We start from the raw sequence: 24,099 nt of genomic DNA, 5'->3' as shown, positions 1-24,099 counted from the left end.
GGGGAGGGGGAGTGAGGGCACCAGGAAGTGAAAAGTTTGAATCCTGTGAGATATCTCAAAAGAGATGAAGAGTATTTAAATTTGTTACCTTTTCCCTGCACAGCAGTGTCTGTTACACACCTCATTAGATAAACAAGCAAAATGCCAACTAATTAATGAATGTGTAGAGTGGTCTAAGAAGGATGCCTAGGTCTTTTCTCCATTCCTGAACACTGCATGTAAAGGAAAGGAGCCATTACACCTGTTCAGGACACGATGAAGTTAAACAGTGAATGTCTCCATGGATTTATATGAACTTTGTTTTTAGTGATTGGTAAGATGCTGGAATTATCTGTTACATGATCAGGTAAATCTTCCTATGACAAGACAATCTCTTTTGTTGCTTGGATCACCGTAAGTGTTTGGTTTGCAGATTGTGTTGTGTACCTGCTTTGGAATCATAGTTGTTTCTTTTTGTGTCCTTGTATTTTTGTTTTGAAAGATTGCGACACAGAGGTTTCGTGCGGGGGTTGGACAAGGAGTTTCTGTTCAACTGATCTGAACTGAAAACTGAGTTGCTAAAATAACAGCCCACAAGAGCCTGAGAACACCCTTCTGGTAGGAACAATGTGGACCAAAACCTCATCACTTTAAGATAACTCTTAACTGGCTCCAAAAAGAGCATATAATGACTGCTTCAGACAGCAATGCTCCAAAATGAGAAGAAGATGAAGAGAGGAGAAAGTTTTTTGTCAAAAAAACGAAACAAAACAAAACTGTGGAAAACACATAGTGGAAGAAGATGGGCCCAACCCTGGAAATAAGGTGCCCAAAGGCTATGATAATATATGCTGCTCTGGCTGCAGCTGAGCTGGGTCAAGAGTTTACTGTCCTGGGTTTGTTCTGTGCTCTGTGTCCTGGAGAAGACTGAAATTGGATGAAGAGCTAATGGGGAGGATGGAAGGAGAATTCAGACCATTGGGATAGGTGTAGAGAAGGAAGAACACACAGAGGTTTAAAGAGTGTCCTTGTCAAGGGGAGGGAGCGGGACCTGGTCAGTCAGGGTGACTGCAAGAAGAAGTGGCTTTTGTAGTTCAAAGTGAAATGATCTAATTCTGATACAGTCTGATTGTGGGCAATCTGGCTTTGCATTCTAAGCCGTATTTTGATGTACCTCTTTCTAGAATGACACACAGCGTGCACTTTTTCCCCCCGCCAAGTGTCCTTGATTTGCTTATTTCATAAGTGCTATTTTTATTTTTAGGAGTGCCCTCATGTTTGTTGGAGTGATGAGTAATCCTGCAGACTTTGGTGCATTTACTAGAAGTTGCCGTGCCTTTTTCATTGGATGCTTTGCAAAAGGGAAATGGTTGAGCTGCAGTCTTCTGTATCCCCTTTATTTGAATAACATGCTAAATCAAGCAGGGTTTTATGAATAATGTTCACCATTTGATTCAGATGCACTTTGGTTGTGTGAAAGGACCAGTAGCGCAATTATTCTTACTAATAAATGCAAACGTATAATAACTTTGACTCAGCACCTCTGTTCCTCCAGGTTATGTCAAGAAATGAAAGCAGTGCCATTTTTAATGCATTGACACTGCTCATTTCTCTTTGAAATCGTTCTAATTTGTCATCAATAGGTGTGCCTGCGAGTTTTCATATATCATCACACACACACGTTCTCCAACATCCAGAGGAAAAGATTACTCAGAGCCACTTGTTATTCTTTTCTGTATAATTGCTGGTGCACTATGGGGAGTTTTGATGTACAGTGAAAGGAGCGTGTGCACAAATTTAAATTCTTTGCAAGCACCTGGCTCTATCTAGCAGCAAAAAATAGCTGTGACTGATGCTGGGTCATCAGTTATTGAATCACAGGGGATACCGAAACTCATTGAACTAACGTGTTTCAGAAGGAGGTTTAAGGTGGCCTGTATATCTGAAAACAAATTGCTGAGGTGCAGACACACACATTTAAAACATTTTGAAGGGTACTTCAAAAGCTGTTCAGAAATCCCTGAAGCTTGTTTTAGTCAGGAATCCAGAAAATTGCATGGATGTGAAATGTTTCACAGTCCAGTTGTATAGCAAGTGCAAATATTAAAAAAAAAAAGAAGAAAGTGCTCACCAAAATTTGCAGCCTTTGGAATACATCTTGAAATTTTAAGCAAAGCATTTAAATACTTGTTTCTACAAATGACAGGAGTGTGGTAGGGGCCAGAAGTCTTGTATTTTCTGTGCAACTTGTCTGTCATCTTCTTTGTCAAGTACTTGTCTCCCTTGGACTTCAGTGGGATTTAATTCAGGTTCTAAATTCTGTAACAGAAAAGAAAATAAATTTTAATATAGTGAGATTATTCTTGCTGCCCTTGATTAACAGTCACTTTTTCCATAGCTGTCCTAATATGTGCATGAAAACTTAGGTCCACCTCCTTTTAATTTTTGTCTCATTTATGGAGACTTCTAATTCTCTTTTCCAGAATATAATAAGGTTGTTTTTCAGTAATTGCTTTTTTTATTTAATGACATAAATTTTTATTTCACTGCTTAAAAAAAAGCACAAGTCCTGTGCTTTAACAGTTATTTTACTGTGTGAAAGAGCAAAAAGCCTATATACTTATTTGTATTTTTAAAACCCTTTTGCAAACTATTTTCAGAACCACATCATGTGATGTGATATGTTCCATATTTCTAACTCATGTGATTCTAACTACTGTTAGTCTGTCTGTCTGTTTGGAGGTGCATGTCACTTTGTGGTTAGTCTTTTATGCAACTGGAACTTTTTTCAGTTCCATTTATGTTTTTTGACACAATACTGTGCCTGTATTGTAAGGGTATAATGAATGAATGGAATGCAGTGCTTGCAGATTTTTGTTGGCTAATAGTATTTATTTCACTCATTAATGTGATTTGCAATACAATAAAATGTGTGTTATATAATGACCGTACATTTATAAATACGTTTTTAAAGTCTACATATTTTTTACTAAAGACATTGTGAATGCTAGCAATAGTTGATTAAAAAATTTACCTGGTAAAAAAATTCAGAATACTGCCATAGTTTTATGTATATTTCTGGATATGAGCTTCAGCGGAGCACTTCCTCAGCTGATGTGTGCTGGGTGGGATGGAATCTTCCAAAAGCTCCAGAGTGGAAGAGCAAGATTATTTTTCCTGTGGTGTAATAGCATTTTTTTTAAAGAGATCCGATGAAAGGTAATGAAGTGTTTCATAGCACAATGGTCATACATACCGAGTGAGGAAGTATTTTGTTAATTAACTTGTTCATAAATTGTCAAAAAACTAACATATAATTCACTGATGGTTGTTGAAGTTGGAACACCAAAAGGAGAGTTTGCATTAAATTTCTTTGTCCTAGCTGTAAGTAACACAGTAGTCATTTTTGCTTATTTTTCAGTTGCTTTTGTAGTTGTTTTGTTTGTTCTGTTTTCAACATGGAACAAAAATTTTGTCTCCAGAGTGTGACTTTGGAAAGCTTGTCTTTTGGCATCGTCCATTAAGCAGAAGAGATCTTTTGCTGTAGAAAACTGGTGCTTATGGCTGCTGGGTCTCTTTGCAGTTATTTGCATGCATGTCATCTTTGTACAAATTGGAAGAAAGACTTGACACTGAAGCCTTTTGAGTGTGTTTAACTATTAGTTTTGAATTGCAATTCTCTTCATAGAATTTCCTAATTCAAATGAGGTCAACTACCAAAAAAAAAAAAAATTTTTTTCTTGTTAAGTGTTCCAAATTTTTTGTGTAGATAGCCTACCTAGTTTTTCATCTGGCCAATACCTAAAGGCCTTAATTTCCTACCAATTCTCAAGGCACTTGTTCAAAGGTCAGATATTTCAGGAATGCAATTTGAAAGTTTTGTTTGGATGGGATCCCACAGTACATCTTCTGAAAATTGTGATTTCCACCCTGTATTTGTGGTATGATTTATTGCCAAGCTATGAGGTTTCAAACTGTATTTCAGACCATTTACTAGAAAAGATAGTGGCTATGTTCACAGTGGAATCCTTTCAGATCCAATTTTCTTTCATTTCAGGAAAAAGGCTGGTCAGAAGTAAAATAGTATGAAGGATCTGGCTTCAGGATCAGATGGTGGTCATGTTGAAGTAGAAGAGGAAGCTAAAAGCTGTGAGAGTGATAGGAATCCATAGCAGAATTTGGAAGCATTTTCAAAGATGAGGAAATAAAGTGAAGATGGGAGTGGGAACATTTTCAGTATAATTCATGGACATTCATGAAATGTTGTTCTACTGTGACATGTTATGTGCAGATACTGAAGATGAGTAGTACTTTTGAGAGGTGTTAGCTTGAAATTGGTAAAAGAATACAATTGCAGTTGCATCTGTTCAACTGGGCCATTTTCATATTCCTTCTTGCTGCCTCACCTAAAAGCGAGTGAAAATATCAGGTCTATATCGTGCTGTGCTTTCAGACATATTAAAAAGGCTGTTCAGCCCAAAGTTTTCACCAGTATAATTTTATTTTTCTTATCAAGGCTTCACTAATCTTTTCTTCAACACACCAGCTTCTTCAGAAGTTCACCCTGGCATATAATCAATACCACAGTAGCATTTAATCCTACGTATTTGTCCATAACTTACTTTTCTTATCTTAGTCTTTTTCTTCAGATACAAAGTTTTGTGCATCCTATTAACTTTTTGCGTTACTTCATTGATGAGCTACAACCCGGGATTTTGGATGTCGTAAACAAAAAATAGCCTCTTCTGAATTCTGTATCTCCGGATGCATTAAGAAAGTACTGTTTGCTGTTTTCTTATATCGTGTTGTAGATTGGCATTAGACTACCATAAGATTCCACAAGACAAAAATCTTGTTTCCTTCCTTCAGCAAGTTTGCAAGCTACAACATTAGCACACGGAGCTCTGGCTCTAGTAGAGACAGCTAAAACTGGATAGAAACTAGATCACAATTTCCACACTTAATAAGGTAGTAAGTCAGCTGTTGCCATGGGACAGAGTTGTTTGAATTGTCATAACCATTCCATAGGCATAACTCTTAGGCTTGTGCCAGATGCTCCATCCTGTTCCTGCTGTGCAAAACAGCTGGAAATTCAGCTTACAAGGATTTCTTGCCTAGAGGGAAACTACAGGTGGCATAGAGTTGAGATAACGTGAATTTGATGGGAAGATACGTCATATGCTCTGGCTCCAGCGTCACTGTTCTAGCTTCAGGATGCATGTCTGATCTTACGTTTGAAGCATAATAGGTGGAAACTGCAGTTCAAGGCATGGGAAACAATCTTAAAAATTGATGTAAAGAGGTGAAGCTGGTTCTTTTCCTTTTTATGAATGTACTTTGTTGCAGTACCTTTTGCTTTGCTGCTTTTTCTTTTGGTTTTCATGGATTTTTTTTTTTAATTTTCCCTGTAGCTTCAGTTCTGGGGTAATACTTTGCCTGGTAGTATAATCAGTTTGGACTCTGGAATCCTTTTTAGCTAGCTTTGAGAAATATAGTAATATCAAATGCAGGTGAATCTGCTTGTTCTGTATCAAATTGTGAGAGATTAATCTCATAACCAGCAGTTGTGTGGTGGATCCCCATCTAGCTGATGGATTAGTTCTCAAATGCAGATGGACCTTTGCAGGGTAATCTTTCTGAAGAAGGAACAGATATGGCTAAAACACGTTGCAAAATGCAAGGAGTCCCCTGTGAGTACAACTGTTACTAAGCTAAGGTTGTGGATCTGTGTGTTAATATTATTTCAAGCAATAAGAAGTTTACATTAAAAACTCATAAGCAGTGAAATGTTATAGCTTTCACTGATTTCACATATGGTGCTTTACTGTTTGTTAAATAACAAAAATTTTACTAGCCCTTTTCAAGTATGAAACTTGTTCAGAGCTTAAGGGTTGAGAAACACATACTGTTGGATACCTTCTGCAGAGGCTCTAAGCTGAGTAAAACAGAAGTAACACCATCATCACTGAGGCTTTGTTTACAGACAAGAGTTCAACTGTGTCTATGTAGCTAAAGCAGTATAACTGAACGAGCAAGGACGATGGTTGGCTGGTTAGAATGTTTATGGGAATGGAAATAAATTATAGTGCTGTAAGCTGCATTTATAGGAATGTAGCTGCAGTAGGGTTGTACAGAGGAACTGCATTGCCATAAGGAAAACCCACATCTCTCGCTGGAATAATAATATTTGTGAGGGGGCCAGCCCTAAATGAATTCCAGTTGCATTTCTGAGTACTTAAATGAGAAAGCTGCTTCAGTAAAGGCTGGCGTTGGCTTGGAGAGGATTTAACACCAAGAGGCGTTGAATATCTGCATCTTCACTGGAGTCTGTGCTATTTAAGGGTGCTGTAAGCCACTGCAGTCTTGTGTTTCTGTCCTGGCTATAAATCTCGTTGAAGACAGTGGGAAAATGCTTGGGTGGCTGCAGGACAGGAGCCTCTTTAGAAGACCTCTGTTAGCCTGATGTATCTTGTTTTCTGACAAATCAGGTGCACAGTCAGTAGGAAGCAGTTTATCCTGAGTGAAGAAAAATGTGCCAAAGTGTGATCTTATGTGACAATCACAGAGGCAAGCTGGGACACAGTACCAAGTTTTATTCTTTTCTGTAGTTTTATTTCCACTTTTTGCTTCCATAGCCAGCACATAACTAGCATAAGATTACAAGTGCAAGCAAAGCACCACCGCCTCTCTCTGGGGGCTCAAAGGAGATGTTTATTCTCCCTAAATATGAGTTTAAATATGTGTTAGAGGAACAGGCTATCTAAAAGGCTGTTCCCATGAGAGTTTTCTCTGGCATAATACTTTTCTGATACTTCTCAGAATGCACTGATCTGGGGACACTGAAGAGAGGGCAGCACAGAGATCACAACATGTGCTGAAGACCTGAATTGAGATGGAAAGAAGACAATTAGACATTCTCTTTTTTGGGGGGAGGGGAGGGAGGTGGAACTAACAATGTAAAGAGTTTCGGATTAAACACACCCATCATAATAAACCAATAGCTCTGTTGAGTCAAGAACTAAACTAAGTGTGTTCGATTCTTAAACTGAGTCAGTAGTGTTTCTAAAGAAAAAGCCCTACTGGTTTATTTTAATTGGAAGTAAATATCCCATTTTCAAGCATTTTGTTCTTAATCTTTGGTTTGCGTTTCCTTTAAACGCTTTCCTCTGAACTGGCAGCTTGGGTTCATCAGGTTCCATTACTATTTCCAACATACTACCATTTAATTTCAGTGTGGCAGATTTTCTATTAATGCTTTTCAGATGGAGCTGACATCAGATTTTGGTGGCAATTTTTTTTCCGTAAGAGGACTTTTTATTACTGGGATCACAGAATTATTTTACTTCACATGATCTTTACCCTTCCTTTCTCCTCTCTCATAATATCCATCTTAGTGAGACCACTGCTCTGAGTCAGACTCTGAATTTGCTTGCAGATGTTATAGGATCTAGTTTGAGATAATTTCTAATGCGCATCGTCATGAACCCTTTCATTTTAGTTCCTTCTCACAAGATCTACAGTATAGTTTCTTCTTATTAGTTTCCATTTAACATTGCGAGAGCTGCTGCTGCCACAGATACCACATGATGAAGAAGAAGGAAGAGAAACACACTTTTCATAGGGTTTCTGCACATAGGTGCAGAGAAGAATTATGTGGGGGGGATGACCAGTGCAGACTACCTGGTATACCTCCCACTCAAAACAGAAGTTAGCTTCGAAGTCAAGTCCAGCTTCAAATTTAGATTAGGTTGCTAAGGGCCTTATGCAGTTGAGTTTTGAGTATCTGCACTGATGGAAATCCTGTGACTTTAGCTCCCGTTCTTGTTCTCAATATGAAGAAGTTTTTTTCTTTATACGTACATGAAATTTCCCTATTTTGCTGCAAAAAATTGGATTGAGATGTTTTTTAAATTAGAATACGAAGTTTTAGAAAGATTTTTCTTTTATTGGAATAGAAGTTCACACTTGAAAATAATCCTATATAACAATAGTTGAACAAACCCATACACAGCCATTCTGGAGGCAGCAAAGAGGTGTGCAAGCAGCCAGTCTAAGAGAGTAAGACTGAAGTACTGCTTTCGGTAGTAGAAGGAAGAAGTCATGATTACAGACACAATGTGTAGAAGATGGGTGTTGGTAAGAACAGGGCCTTAATTAACTTCTTGCAGTTATTTTTATTGGTGGCTTTTTTTTTTTTTTTTTTTTTTGGTGCGTCACAGGGTAAAATTCTCCACACATGACTGCACTGAGATATAATGTTTCCTTATTTTGGAATATTTCCCTATTTAAAATAGTGATATTTTATGCCATGACAGATTAATTAGATTTAAATACCCCAGTCATTGGTGAAGATGCTCCAATATGAGAGGATACAGATGCTACCTATTCTAAATGTCTGAAAAATAATGAAAAGACAAAAATCATAAAGTTTTTAATTTACACAGTGAAGAGATTTAATTCTGGCTTGACTGAGGCTGTCAAGAGTTGTGCGGCTGAATCTGTTGTCAGCTATAATGAACACTTAATGCTTCATTTTATGTGAACATTTGCAGCTGTGAAGGAACAGGCAGCTTTACCTCTTAGTCAAACAATACATAAAGTGAATTATGCTAGAATAGATGATGTACAAAAACAGGTAACAGAGCTGTGTGGTAGGTAATACATTGACTTACAGAACAAAGTGTGAGGGAACTACTTTTTCGTATTTATTGCTTCCTACAGTCATTGGATTGTGAGAGTGGAGCTCATTTAATGGAAGTCTTGTTAAGAGGAGTCTGCCATCCTGCCTTTGCCTCTCTGCCTAACACACTACAGACACGAACACATGCCATGTATTATTTAAATGTGTAAGTTGACACATACAATTTATAGGATTTAGAAGTGGAAAGAACATGAATTATACAACAGAAAGCTTTCAGCTTGCTGCAGAGTTGAATGTTTTTAATGCAAAATGAAGACGCACATTAACCTTTAAAAAATCAAAGGGATCTTGGTGAGTATTTAGATAACTGAGCTTCATGCCCATTTGTCCTACTCTCAGCAGTGAATTTAGTGAAGGTCTCACTGGTTTAAGCATATGTGGGCTGAGCTGGAGGATCAGGATATGGTGTGTTTGTGTGACTGCTTTCTGATTAAACAGATTCAGGTAATCATGTAGTGAAGCTGCCCTTTAGTATGACGGTGGCTTGCTCAAATTTGATTTTAACTCAGCTTGACAAAGAGGTACGGTATCAAATAAATCCCCAGCAGTTACAAATACGGGGTTTTGATGAGAGGAAGGAGCCCAAGCCATCAAGAGCCTTTGCTGAGACTAACAGGAATGTACAGCAGTGCCCCAGCCAGTGAGATAAGCTTCCTACTGAGTCTTGAGTCAACTCCAGAAACCAAATGCAGGGAAAACTGCGCTTTTCTAGTTCTGGTGTTCAAAGAACAACTTTTTTTCTTTTCTTTTCTTTTTTTTTTTTTTTTTTTTTAAGCATAAGTACAGTTATTGTGAAATGTTATTCTGAAGTGAATATAATACAGTCTTGATTTTCTTCTTAAGAAGGTTGAAGTCGGGATCTGCCAATTTAGCAAACTAAGCTTTCAAAATGGGCATGATGCTTTTTTTTTTTTTTTTTTTATCTGAGCACTTCAAAAGCCATCAAAGTAGCTGTTACCATCTGTCCTGGAAACTATAAATAAGCATAAAATAGTACAGGAGCAGGAAAAAAATGTTATGCCAGCAGTTAATGTTGTTGTTATTAATGCTGTTTTTTTTCTCTTTTTTTTCCGCTTTTTACAGTGTATCCTATTCAGTGCATGTCTCTGAGGATTACCCAGGTATAGTGCAACATTCTTCTCCATGACACATATATGTATGTTACTGCAATTTGCTATATTCAGATCAGAATATCTGAAAGGGTGTTGATGTCTTCCAGGTGCATCCTTGTGCTATGATTTTTCATTAGTTAGATTATTTTTACAGTCATTTCTTCTTTTCAGACATCATTTGTCAGCTCTGGCAGGGTGAGAAAACCTGGTTTACAAGTTTACAGAGACAGGAGCTTGTGATGCTTTCAGTGCCTGGAGCCAACAGTGATAGGGGTGAGAAAGCACCGAGCTCCACCCAGCTCCTCTTTGGCGAGGTAGATAAAGCTCGATCTCTGAAGAGGCTGAGCAGTCTGTCACAGGGCCAGCAGAGCACTTCTGTGTTAGACTTTAATGAGACTACTCAAGTTCTTCAAGTTAAGCCTGTGGACTGTGCTCTGATACTTCTCCTGGTCAGCTGGATCCAAGGGTTTGTGCAGGGCTATGTCTTTAATAACACCAGCTTGCAAAGCTGTTTCTGGCAGCTCAGTCCTGTCTCCCTGTCATACTCTGAGCTGGTTGGCAAAAGCATTTGTGTAACCATGATCAGTCTAGACAAGGGGAATTATTCATATGAAAACCAACCAGGCAAGAGCAAAAGCTAGTTTTCAGATACCTTTTTTTCCTGATATCCTTTGCAAAGAGACTGCACAGGTACTTCAGGTGGCACAGAGGTTAGCAGAAGCAAGAGAGGGAAGCAGGAGAGGGGAGGGCAGACAGGTGTTATACAAGTAAACATACATGGTAGTACTGTTGAATTTCACCACATTATGTATTTTGTACCTAGGATTATTTAATAGTGTGAGCACCATGAATTATATGAAACCATCTGGCCTTTTTTGGTATTTATCTGTAACATCTCTGTAATATTTCAAAAAGAAATATTTCTTGTTTCTTTTAGAATCTTTAAAGAAGTGACACTTTGACCTTCACTGATAAGCAGTAGACTATGTCTGTTCAAACCATCAGAGTTTTTTAAGCAAATACAGAGAGAAATGAGCATCAGCAGTGATGCTAAATACAATGCATTATGTGAAAGAATGCTCCCAACTTTTATGAGAGGTTTTTTTTTTTTTTTCACTGGCAAAAATAGGAGGGAAAATGGCTACAAATACTAATCTGTTCAATATGTAGTAAAGGTTGAAACGGATTCCTAAAATACACACTCATACCCATGATAAAAGTGATTTCCTAATTACTCCATTGTCTTGACAATTAACAGAGAGACAAATAGTTGGGAAAAATCTCCATCATATGTTATAGAATCATAGAATCATAGAATCATAGAATGGTTTTTGTTGGAAGGGACAATCCCCCTGCCATGGGCAGGGACACCTCCCACTAGCCCAGGTTGCTCAAAGCCCCATCCAGCCTGGCCTTGAACACCTCCAGGGATGGGGCATCCACAACTTCTCTGGGCAACCTGTTCCAGTGTCTCACCACCCTCACAGTAAAGAATTTCTTCCTTATATCTAGTCTAAATATGCCCTCTTCCAATTTAAATCCATTACCCCTCGTCCTGTTGCTACATGCCCTTGTAAAAAGCCCCTCCCCATCTCTCCTGTAGGCCCCCTTCAGGTACTGGAAGGCTGCTATTAAGTCTCCTCGGAGCCTTCTCTTCTCCAGGCTGAACAACCCCAACTCTCTCAGCCTGTCCTCATAGGGGAGGTGTTCTGTCTCTCTGACCATCTTCATGGCCCTCCTCTGGACCCGCTCCAACAGCTCAACATCCTTCTTCCGTTGGGGGGCCCAGAGCTGGTCGCAGTACTCCAGCTGGGGTCTCATGAGAGCAGAGTGGAGGAGCAGAATCACCTCCCTCAACCTGCTGGCCACGCTCCTCTTGATGCAGCCCAGGATCCAGTTGGCCTTCTGGGTTGCAAGTACACAGAACAGTTTGGTTTCAGTTTTTTATTAAGTTTGTTTTATTAAACATCCCATAACTTGATCTCTGGGAACCCCTAACTAAATGGCAAGCTGGAACACCCAGCCAGCAGTTAGTCTCACAGCACATGAGGTCTCAACTCCTGGCAAACTCTTCTGTCTAACAGACCTCAAACATCCTTTACTAATGCTATTTGTGGCATACCCTAATGGCCTGCAAGCCTGAGTGACTTTTGTGGCTCTAAAACGTAATGAATATTCTCTGCCATCACCCTATATATTTTAAAGCCAGATAGAATTTGAACATTTTACACTGGAGCTAATGGGGGGAAGGGAGAGGGAGGGGAACCAGCTGCACATTTTTACTGATTAAAATCTGACACTTCAAGGCTTTGGAAGAGCTGATTTCATTCATATCTCAAGCTTTTGCAGGATGTATGTTTGCTTTGTGATGAAGAGGCGTTCCGTGTGTTAGGAATGGTAATGACTGACATTTTACAGCTTTGATCCTAAAAATACTTGCTTTGACTTGGTGAACCAGATTCTTTGTCTCCTTTCTTTGTCCTAAATCTCTAATTTAACATTACTGCTGACTGTGGCTTTCTTCTCTGGCGTGTATTTTAGGGTATGTTTCAGGGACATGTCAGGGTATGATAGTGTCAGGTCTGGGAAGCTCTCTCCTGGCATCCTCCTCCACTGGAAGCAGTAACAGTGTAGCTATTGCTGAATTTCTTCATAAAACATCAAAAGATTACAAACAGCTGAGCATTAAATCATACCTATGGGAACCATAATATGACATGACAACTTCCAGTAATGGAAGGTGTTTGAAAGTTTCGTAATTATGAGTGAAAGCTAAAAATATGCTCACAAAGGCACACTGAAGAACTTAACAGGAATAGTGTTGAGACAGTAATGTCTCAAAGTTATATATACATTTCTAAAATTGTGAAAATATCACTGAAAATTTTAGAGGCAGATAATAACAGTTCCAGCAAAATATCTCTGTAACCATTTTCTCATAACATTGACACAACTGGGGAAAATAATGCTCCTAAGGAGCCGTTACAGAATATAATATTGGTGAGTAGACTGAAGTCCTATTAATATGAGTGGATCATGACTCCTGTGAGGACCATTACAGGAGCAAGCATTTTGCTAATGAATGTGTGTTCGGAGTGATACATGTTGGCTGCTGTAAACTTGTAGAACTGCTGTAGTCTTTCATTGCAGTGATGTGTGGGTTACACAGGTCTTAGTAGAAACATTGTTTTCTCGTATCTCCTTAGACTGCAGCAGAGAGGGAGAGAACCAGTGTGGCAACATGTGCTTTGCTGCATCCCTCCACTAGGTCCAGGCACTAGGTCCTCCACTTAAGAGCAGAAGTGTTCCTGGGTGTAGTGTGTTAGAGATTGGATGTTGAAGAAAGCCAACCAAATCCAGTATCTTAATTTCAAGTGTCATTTGACTGATGGAAGGAAAGAAAAAAATCCTAATGGCTGCCAAATAGAAAAGGAAGACAAAAACTTGGCAGTGAATATCATATGATGCTGCTGCCAAGAAAAAATTACAATGGGCATAAAAATATAATTAAAATCTATAAAACCTGTAATTGAGCAGTCCTTTTTTCCATATATGTATATGTTGGTAATTGTCTATTCTGTACAGCACATACTGTTTTTCCTACTTTTTCACGTAGCAATAAGTTCTAGCACATGGATTTCCTTTCTCCCATGCATATATATGGTGTTAGGTATATTTAGAGCCAAATGGTGGCCTCTGTTATTCCAGTTTATCAGACTGTAGCAGTCAGTTACACTCCCAAACCTGGGAAAGGAATGGACCTATGATGTATATGCCCAGAGCAATCCAGCATGGTGAGGCTGACACTGAAATGATGGTGGCAAGGTGGAGCATGCAAGCAGAAGCAAGGCAAGGGTTCATGGAGCGGGTGAGATGCAGCTGTCCTGGAAGCACAGTTCACAGCCTGTCCTGCCAACAGATGGGTGGGAGTGGGAGAAGGCATGAATGCAGCTGGTAGATGGCTGAAGGGATACTGGAGCCATCCGCGTGGGAGCGCAGTGCTTGGGGAGAGATGGTGTCAGCTTCCCATGGCCATCGCTTTATCGCAGTACATGTGTGTGGAGCTGAACACCTCACGGGACAGTGCAGGAGTGGAAGGAGGCGGAGGTGTGGTAGATGTGTGTGAACGTGACAGAAAAGCTGTTTGAGGTGGTGGCTGGGAAAGCCCCACGCCCCTGTCTGTGCATGGCAGTGCGGCTGCTGCTCTGCTAGGGCAGCATGGCACACCTGTGCAAGGACGGGGCGACAGCGCCAGGGTTTCGTTGTGGTACAGATACTGCTAAGGACCTCTATAATGCAAAGGATAATGCTACGGAACTTACTGCTCAATTAAGGTTAACATCTTTAACATTTTACTGGAAGCACTGTGGTCAAAGGCTTTGAGATTGCAGCAGTATGCTTAAAATTACATCTGAGTTCATGCATTTTGCTGATGTGGGACCAGAGTGTTTGGAATTATGACAGATCAAGTCCTTGTTTCAGTCCTCTTATTTGTCTCTTTATCTGTGATTATCTTGTCAGCCTTTCTACTTTAGAGCATAAGTTTCAATTCAGCCCAGATGTGTAAAAAAAAAAAAAAAAAAAAATCACTACTTTCATAGGCAGCAATTAATTCAGAATTAGCTTCTGCAGATACTACCTAAAAACTTGCTGCTCCTTGTTTGTTGTTACTAGATGTTTGGTTGGAAAGCAAAAATAAACCAAACCAAAAAAACAACACACACAGCCCTCAGCCTAATCCCAATCCCTAATTTCAAAGAAAATTTGAGATAGACTTCTCATATTAATATTCATATCTAGCATTTTTGTTAAGTGGGTGGAATTTTTTTTCCTGAATCAGACACAAGGAAAGTTGTCCACTGATTAGAAGATACTTCAAATAACCTTTATGTGACTAGGCAAAATGAAGCATGGGTGTTTTGCTTAATGGGCTGTTGACATCCAGCTCTGAATGCAGCCTTCACTCTGCACAGCAGATTTAGCTTGAGTTTTGGTGTCATGCATAACAAAAAACATAGAGCAAGTTTTTGTTTTGGAAAAGGTTGGCTCAAACCCCCTTGTGGGGTAGTTCAGAGCAGTGCTTGGTGTCATTCACAGATGTCATGACATTGGACTCCAGGGGTTTGCTTGTATAAAATTTGGGTCCAAATCTTCCATACTCTTGGTATTTTTCTTTTCATTAACCATCTCAAGAGAGAAAAAACACACCAGGAAGATGATAGTTCTCAGCTTCCCTAATCACCTGCAAAGTGGTTCCTTATGGTACAAGGGTGGGATGGGCAATGTGGGAAGGGGCTGGCTGAGCACAGCAGGACTTTACTGTGCAACATGTTTTTCTGTTGTAGATAACACTTATGTTTCCAGTTCTGATAATGATGAAGATGTGTTAGTTACAACAGAGCCAATTCCAGTAATTTTCCACCAAATCGCTACAGGTAATCTTATGTCCTGAGTGTTTTATCAAGTTCATGTTTTGTGAAGAAAGACCAGATGTTGCCTGCACTTAAAGGGAGATGTGCTAATGTGTGCAGCTATACAGTTTGCTATTTTATCACAGTCTTGCTGTAGTAAATTGCCCCACATTTCAGAACAGAAGAAATTAAAATATTTCTTTTGGGGATCAACATGATTGTGTAGTCAGAATGTATTTTATTCTTTTAATATCTTGCAGTTTGTGCTAAAGCAATTCTCCTTGAATACAGTTAGAGGTGCTTAATACTTCCCAATTATAAGTTTTCATGCTCGCTTGCTTAAAACTTCACTAAATCTTCACCATTGGGAATGAAACAGTCTATAACTACCATTGCCTCTGGAAAGTTATTTGAGGAAATTTCAAACAAAATGGTTCAGCTGTTTCACTAAATTAGACTCCAGAAAAAAAAAAATATTTTTTTGCATTGATTTTGGGAACCTCTCATTTGAAATTATTTCCATACTTTCAAAAAGTGTTTGTTACATGAAAGGGTATGCTTTTCAAACATATAGGCACATTTATGCCATATATAATCAAGACTTGTGCATACTCTATAGAGACTTCTTAGATTTTAGCAGCCCAGTTCCCTGATGATTTCAGGCTGCAGGAGAAACTGCATAGAAGAGTCTTAGTTCTGGCAGTTCTTCAGATAGGAACACTTGACTTTGCAGTCTTTTTATTATTATTACAATGCTTTAGGGCTTTTTTTGCGTAACACAGAATTACTTTGAATTCCACCAGAAAACCAATATGATCTTCGTCTCTGATCTCATTTATACTGATATAAATCAAGAATAATTTTACTGAAGTTGGTGTGGTGGCACCCAAACAAAAAGTGGCCATTATCATCAGAAGTTTAAGATAAATTTTACTTGCAAATATTTCTGTAATTTAGAAAGAAATAAAGCCTGTCATTTAAAATAAAATAAAAACCTATGTTTTGTATAGAAGATGATCTGATTTAGTTTTGCTGAGGGGTTTGATTTTTTTGTTCTTTTATAAAGTATGCAAAATTCACGAATGACTAAATTGTAAATCATAGATTGGGAAAAACAAATCTCCTAGATGGACCAGCTGAGTTTCATTTCACAGTTAAAAATATGAATCTTCTGAGACATAGGGACTTCTTATTTTTAGACAGCTGTATTGTAAACTTTTCAATGCTTTTCATACCTGTAACTTTTTGTTCCTTATTTGCTCTACTACTGCAACTAAGTATTTCAAGTCTGCATATGCAAAATTATTTCACATTTTTCACAGATGTTCCCTTTTTTCCCTTTTCTTTTAAGAATTAAGAAAAACCAGTGATGTCAACTATTGCTTATCCATAAAATCAAAATTACAGAGAGAAAATGGAGAGGTATGTATTTCTTGTGTGTGTATTTTAACAGAAGTTATTGTAAGAAAAAGCAACATAATAAAATACGAAAGTTTTCCTGTCAAACATGCTTACAGAAACTGTGTACATTTACATGTTTTAGAAGGTGAATGTAGTTCTCTGGGTTTCATACGTGGATTAACCAGTGAATCACTTACTGGGGATAGGGATGCTCCCATCCTAGGAAACACGGTTTTGACATTTGTTTAATTTTTTTGTTCAACAGTGCTTTAGACACTCTGTGCCCTAAAAATTCAGGTCTCCTGGAGACATAGATCATGATGCCATTGCCTTTTAACCTAGTCTTGCATGTAGGACCACATCCCATCTATTAGCTCACTGCTTCTTCACATGGCCTACACCAGCCCCACTGGAGTCTCTAGACCTGTGCATGACTGTTCACTGTAAGTAGTGTCTGGAGTACTAAGGCCTTCCAGTCATGGTTGTGTTTGTGCTGAACTTCTTACATGAGTCCCTGCCCAGTCTCACTGAGACATTAGCTCAAGAAAGAAGTGGCACCAACATAAAGTCTACAGGGCTTGACATTGTTATGGGCTCAAAGAAAGTACTCATAGGCTCCTACCCCAAGCAAGAAATTGAGTGCTGTCAAGAATTCAAGTGTTTGACTTAAAGACTTCCTTTGGTAAGGGTGGTTACTGAGTTTCTTGATGACTGACTGCTTTTTAGGCTGGTATCTGTATTTGATCCTGGAAAGGGGAGATAAGCATGCCCAGATACGCTAATATGTGTGGTTGGGTTTTTAGTAGATGAAACCTGATTTGATAGAAAAAGCTGCACTGGAAATACTTTCCTTCTACAACCTCATAATTGTATTCAGTGCTCGGTAAACATTAGAAGTTAAAGTGCAGGAAGAATTTACCCATTTGATTAAAAGCCTGAGTTAATAATTAGATTCTCTGGGACAGAGTTTAAGCTTTTATTTTGTTTATTGTTGAACAAGGCGCTTAAATATGAAAGTAGTGAAAAAAAGAGTCTCTAACACTGACCCATTTCTGTTGGCTAGACAGTTAGAGGTTTGGTTAGGATAGGATGGATTTGTCACTGTTCTGATGTAAGAGTTTCATTTCTCTTTGTTTTGTGTTGAATCTTTGGTTGGTTGAGTTCTGTTTTAACACAGACTTCCCCTTGAGCTGAGGTTATTATAAACCAAAGAAGACTGAAGTACCTTTTTTTTTCTTTTCAGTGAAGTAGAAGCAGAAATTTGTCATAGAAAATGGCCATGAAATTGTCTGAAATACAGTTTTTGTTCTATGGATACATACAGTCAGTAGAGCAGGAATTTAGAGGCAGAGGTACGGAAATGAGACTAGGGTGTCTGACCATAGAAATTGGTGATAAGGGTATATTTGACATTTATGAATATATGGGATTTAGGGGTAACATATTTTTTTATTGATGTATCGGATTTCTATTCCATTATGGCAGTCCTGTGCAGGATGTAAATACAAAATAAGCAGTAAGTACATCATGTTCAGGTTGAAGTGAAGAATTATGATTTTAACAGGTGTTCTTTAGGGGATCCTTGTCAGCATAGTGCCTGAAAATAAAACATGGGCTGTGGGAAACAAGAATTAATATCTTCAAGCAATTACATAATTATATGTAAAGGTTCCATTGGTATAACACTTCAGCTCATGCTGAGTTGCAGTCTATACCAGGATCAGTTCTATTTACTTGAGTGCAATTATTCACAGAGCAGCCTATTTAGAGCACATTTTACTTGGGTAAGCATATTGCTTTCTAGTCCTTAATTTTCAAAGTCACAGAGCAGAGCTAGTCAGAAAATTAAGTTTGAGCTTTTCTGGCAACAGGCTAGTACTTGTGTAAAAAAAAAAATTAAGCAGCAGTGTGTTGTTTTTTTCACAGAAAGGAACTTAACAGATCCCATGCTTGGAGTTGAATTATTTCCTTAGACTATTAGAATTGATTTGTCAGAATAAAGTGAATCAACATTTTATTAGGGCTCTGAAACACCAAATTAATTAAGCTCAGAACCTGTCTTGATGGGTAAATTAGGCTTTGTTTAGCAAAAGCACAGAGTGAAGTATCTTCACATAGTCTACTGAACTCCTCAGTTCCTTAAAATACCACACCGTGCCTGTAGCCAGACAAAGTATTATTTATCCAACATGTATTCAGGGTGTTTTTATGTACCCAGTTAGTGGGTGCTTGTTTTGTCCAATATTTCACGATTCTTAAAACAGGCCCTTAGTACTCTTCTGTAAAAATGATACTAAAGGATGTCTTAATAAAAGCTGCTATGAGCTTATTTGAAGAACATAATCCCTGTATTTATAATTAGAACTATAAATGCAAGATAAGCATATCGCTTGTATCGCTGTTAACTTTTGTTTTCCTTTAAGGAGTCACGACACAACAGCACAGTTGAAGAAGACTCTGAAGGAGATAATGATTCTGAGGAATTTTACTATGGGGGACAGGTAATGGAGGAAATTTTTGCACAAGTTTCAAAAAATTAATATTTGAAAGCTTCTGTTGCTCATTCCATTATACATTTATGATAATAATTACTTATGTTATTCAACATCAAATAGAATGCCATGTGTATATATACATAGTATTTTATAGCAGAAATATCAAACTCAAAATAAGATTAGTTTGTTTACATTTGCAAGGCTGTAAGAATAGAAGAAGCAAGTACTCTTCAGAACATTTGAAAACAGAAGCCAGTTGCTTACTTCCAGGAAATAGATATTCACTCTTTAAGGCATATCCCATTATTGATACAAATGGGAGGTCAGACTGGATCCAAATGTGTTTCCTTTTGGAGGACTGCCATTTTGTAAAATCAAGAGTACTGCAATTTAATGCTAAAAATGGTTATTCCAAAACAATTCTCTCTAGGCAATAGTTCATTCTTTTTCTGAACTCTACAGATAAATTCACCTTGAAAAATGCTGCATATTTTTAGATTAATGTACTGCTCTGTGTCTTTTCTTCTTGTTCCCTCAGAAGAATTAGTTATTATTACATTCTGTTATGTATCGGGAAATAAAATCTCTTAATCCCTTTTCCTTTTGCAATATCAATAGAGCGCTTCACACTACTAGTCTCTTTATTCAGATTTTTCTTATCTTTTTAGTCTAACTGTTGCCCCAAAGGAGTCATTCCTCACTTATGTTATTAGAACTGTTTATTTCAGTAAACATTTTAACAAATTATGGTTGCTGTTTATGAAAGTTGACACTGCCTCAGCCTTGAGGCTGAAGCCGTCCGTGCCCTGGGTGCAGAGCCAAGGCTGCAGGAGCACGCCAGCAGTGCCAGCTGGTTGGGTTGCTGCAGAGAGCGTGGGATGCTGATGAGCAGGACGTTTCTGAGCCTTTTATCTTGCAGAGCCAAAAGCATGGTTGAGTTGCTTTACTCCAAAAAAAAAAAAAAAAGCATGCCCCTAAAAAGCTATTAAAAGTGATATTGAAACTGGAACTGAAAGAATGTATTTTCAGTGTCAGAAATAACTGACATGGAATATTGAGTCATGTTCACTTTAGAAATGACTGCAGGAATTGACTTCCTTCAGCTGCAGAATCCTACAGCCCCATGGAGTGCTGCTGAGGAGCATGTACACACACTTCAGTGCAAAGAGCAATGTCTTGTTTTAATCTGCCTGAGAGGAAAGATCTTCTGCTTTTACCCTGTAGTGATGAGTTGTCAGTAGTGACTCCATTTTTCAGCTCTACAGAAAGGGCAGTGACCTCAAGGTGAAGGAAAAGGCAGCAAACAGCTGGGAGTGCTTATTTCTTGAACCAGCACTAATACGTTTGGTAAAGGATGCCTACCAGTGACCAAATGAGTGAATAAATGTTAACGCTGCCTGTGAGATATCAACACAGAGAGCAGTACATCATTTTGCAAGGTGTAGAAGAGCTGTGTAATAGGCAATACTGGTTAGAATTTAGTTGCTTTATATTTGAATTGGAAACTACATTATCTTGCATTGTCGTTTTTTTAAGGTGATACATATAATTGTAACATTACATTTAATTATAACTGTCAAAAATAAATACGATTAGATTAGCAATGAAAATAAAAAAATCAGATGACTGAAAGTGTCATGAGTGGAATATTCAAAAAGTAAAATAAGGAGAACAAACAAACAAAAAAAGACATCATAGAAAGTGTATTTAACAAGAGAGAAAAAAAGGAAATTTGGAATTTAAAGTCACATGGTCAAAAAGACAAAATTCTAAAGAAGATCTGTAGAATTAAAGAAAATATTGAAAACTTGGAAAATAAATAGGTAATTGGGTAATGAGCAAAGTCCCTTGAGGCATAAAAAGAACAGTCCTTTTTCAAATAAAGTGATTGTACTGTTATTAAGTGATCACCAGGTGTATTGAGAAGACAAAATGGTTGACTGTCCATGTGAAGAAAAAGCAACACAAGCTGCTTCATTTGAGACCAATGTGTGCTGTGCCCACAGAGGAAGGGGACAAAAAGATTGAGTTCAGTAGCTAGAGGGAATAGATACTGGTGTAAATACAGTTGGGAAGGGTGGAGGTGAGAGATCTTAACATTTCTAAGCGGTTACAGCTGTAAAGACAGAGCAACTGGTGATGAAACAAGGACCACGGAAGATGGGAAATGGCATTTGATAGGCAGTGAAAACAAGATATGATCTTTCGGTGATAAATTAAATGTTTGTATCTGCTTCTGAGGCACCTATATAATCCTCCCTAAGGATTTAATGGATAAATACTTTAAAGTAGCTAAGTGATTCAATACCCTAAGTCCTATTGATTTTCAATGGGATTTAGGTTTGTAAATCACTTAATCTCCTTTAAAAATGCAACCTTTTGTCGTTATGTGGGACAAAATAATCTGAATCAGGTCTCAGATTAAAAACTGAGGCTTTCTAAACACAGACCCTTCAGACACAGCAAAGTTATCAGATTTTTTTGCTTTCTCTGAGACTCTTTGTTAATTCTTGCTTTGAATCTCTATCTTCTGCCTTTACAAATGAGAACAGGGGATTGAAACTGTAATACTGCTACCTTTGGTGCTCTTTCTCCCTCTCTCTAGTGCTTCAGTTACAGGACATACTTGTAAATTTGCGTACATCAGTGTGTCTGCAGCACTAATTCAGAGGTGCATACTATGGTCTTATAATTTGCCAAAAAACTGCTTTGTTTCCTTTCTGAGTTGATAACCTCTTACCATCAGAAAATAGATTGGAGAAAACGTTATGTTGAGCAGTTCACTGTTCTGCACAGTGTTCCTTTTGTATTTTACTATTGTTGGTACGTAAGACTGGTTAAAAAAATGTGGTTTAGGACCAACAAAGGTGGTGAGTGCACCACAGCTACGATTTGTGAAATGATTGCTGTACTCTCTTGGGAAGCAGGACAGCAATTATTTATGCATATTTAAAGAATTTATCTTTGAGTAATGAGCATGTAAAAAGGATTGGTTTGCTCCTACCTATAGTAAAAAAAAAATTTTTTTTTTCTTCCTATGCTCTTCTACTTGGAAAATTGTTCTGATATGCCTGCCCAAACAGGGGAGGGTTACTTGGCTTACACCCTTCTGGTCATGAATATCATTGGTATTTCTGATAAACACATGCCCGTGCTGTCCCGATTAAACCTGTCCCTTAGATTTGAAGAATTCTAAGTCTAATCAAATTATTCTTTGCTAATTTTCACATGTAAAAAGTGATAATCTGATTATTATTTTATTTTAATTTTATTGAAATTTATTTGATTAGATTGAAAAGTACATCTCTAAGTATCAGAGACGAAAGTGTCACAGTACTGGTCTCCTACAGATTTGGATGTACTTATGGAAGAAACAGTACTGCAGTTAGATATGGTTCTGACACAGCAAAAATTCTCCACAGGAATTCCTGTATAAGGATCTATGTATGCTGAAAGGGATAAATTACACTCATGTGCTTTGCTCTCTGAATTTATCAAAGGTGCAAGCCAAATCCCACTCTAATTTCTGAATCTGTCCAGATCTAGGGAGTTCATCAGCTATTGTGAAATTACTGTCATTGTGCTGTCATTGTTGTAAAGAAGTGGAATTGGGTTCACACAATCAGGAGCATATTGCTTAATGAGAAGGTAGTAGTGGACTGTGAATAGATTGTTACAAGCCTAAAGAGGTATTTTGGTCCTTGCAGAAGATAGGAGGATATTAGTTACATTGACTTCACACAGTCCAACCAAACCAGCTCACAAGTTTTGCTTTATAGTGTAAGCGCTAAAGTAACTGTTTTTGTTTTTCATGTGGAGTTTGAAAAAAAAAAAATGGGGATGATGTCTAAATACACGTTTCTTTGTACCTTCTCTGTTAAAATACTTAAAATTTGAAAGTGTTCTTTAGTTTTACTTTCATCTGTTGCACTGGTGGATAGAATACAGACAATGGGGAGACTGAAAATGTAATTTAGATGCTGAGACACTTTCTATATAGAACAGTTTCATGCTTCTCTTGTTGAGCTCAAACCATTTTGTGTCTAATATATATGAAAGTGTGACAGCAAGCAAGAGGGAGCAAACCTTTGTCCTGTAGTGGTTGGAATGGGATGATAAGACTGCGAAGATTCGGTTCTTCTCCTGCTTAACAGTTTTAAAATGCACAAGTGTGACAGAACAAACCCCAGGACCAGACAGGACAGAGGGATGGGTCCTTTGCAGCTTCTCTTCCCACAAACAGGAGAGGTACCCTCAAAAAATTTCAGAGCAGAGGTGCCTGCTTTGCAAATCTCTTGCTTAGCAGAGCTAGACCACCTTGGTGCTTCAGCTTGTCAACACTGTGTCCTTTCTGAGTGTGGCAGTAAGGAATCTTAATGCAGCATATTTTTCAGGGACTTTTGAGAACGTAGATTAGGTGCCAGTAATGAAATAATTAAGAACTCCTGGGATATTTTTTCCCCTGGTAGGTTAACTATGATGGAGAAATTCACAAGCACCCACAGCTGGAAGCTGATTTGACAGCAGTGAGAGAGATCTATGGACCTAATGCAGTATCTCTCAGGTATGTCATTGATCTTTCCATATTGTCGAACCTTTAACATCTTTTGAGATTTAGTTCTATGTGGACCTTCCCTGACTGCCAAAGCACAAGTCTCTCCTGGTGTTTTCTACATATTGTCTGGCAAAAGGAAGGAGCACTCCTGGCTAGCTGTTTTGGTTTTTTTTTTTTTTTGTTTTTGTTTTTTTTTTTTTTTTTTGTGGTTGAGTACTCGTACAACTGGCTGTGCTGAAAACAAGCCCTGGAAGCCTGTTCTATAACATCATTGTCTTTCACAATTCAGTCGGTATTTGATCAGGCTGCTGTATTTCATTGAAAATTACTATTCAGCATTACTCTAAACCCTTGTTAAACTCCTTTTCTGTCATATTCTGTTGTTTGCTCTGGAGGTGAAGAAGAGGAATGATAAGAGTTTGTGTAAATGTGTTCCCTAGGGAAA

General features: G+C 38.1%; 1 protein-coding gene across 1 annotated transcript in view; it reads left to right on the top strand.

Moving 5' to 3' along the window:
* Nucleotides 1-6,890: 6,890 nt before the first annotated feature.
* The window catches only part of PARP8 (poly (ADP-ribose) polymerase family, member 8), a gene marked incomplete at both ends in the record, with an annotated part of 31,101 nt that continues 13,892 nt past the window's right edge, over nt 6,891-24,099 (top strand). The window contains 6 exons of the mRNA XM_010080575.1: nt 6,891-6,917; nt 9,762-9,801; nt 15,138-15,227; nt 16,555-16,625; nt 19,028-19,105; nt 23,569-23,663. Of these exons, the coding sequence (XP_010078877.1) occupies nt 6,891-6,917; nt 9,762-9,801; nt 15,138-15,227; nt 16,555-16,625; nt 19,028-19,105; nt 23,569-23,663 (401 nt within the window). The remainder of the gene's footprint in view (nt 6,918-9,761; nt 9,802-15,137; nt 15,228-16,554; nt 16,626-19,027; nt 19,106-23,568; nt 23,664-24,099) is intronic.

This window comes from Pterocles gutturalis, unplaced genomic scaffold (genome assembly GCF_000699245.1).
Source record: "Pterocles gutturalis isolate BGI_N339 unplaced genomic scaffold, ASM69924v1 scaffold22484, whole genome shotgun sequence".
NCBI lineage: Eukaryota > Metazoa > Chordata > Aves > Pterocliformes > Pteroclidae > Pterocles > Pterocles gutturalis.
Note: the sequence above shows the minus strand (reverse complement) of the source record. Positions and strands in the feature narration are given on the sequence as shown.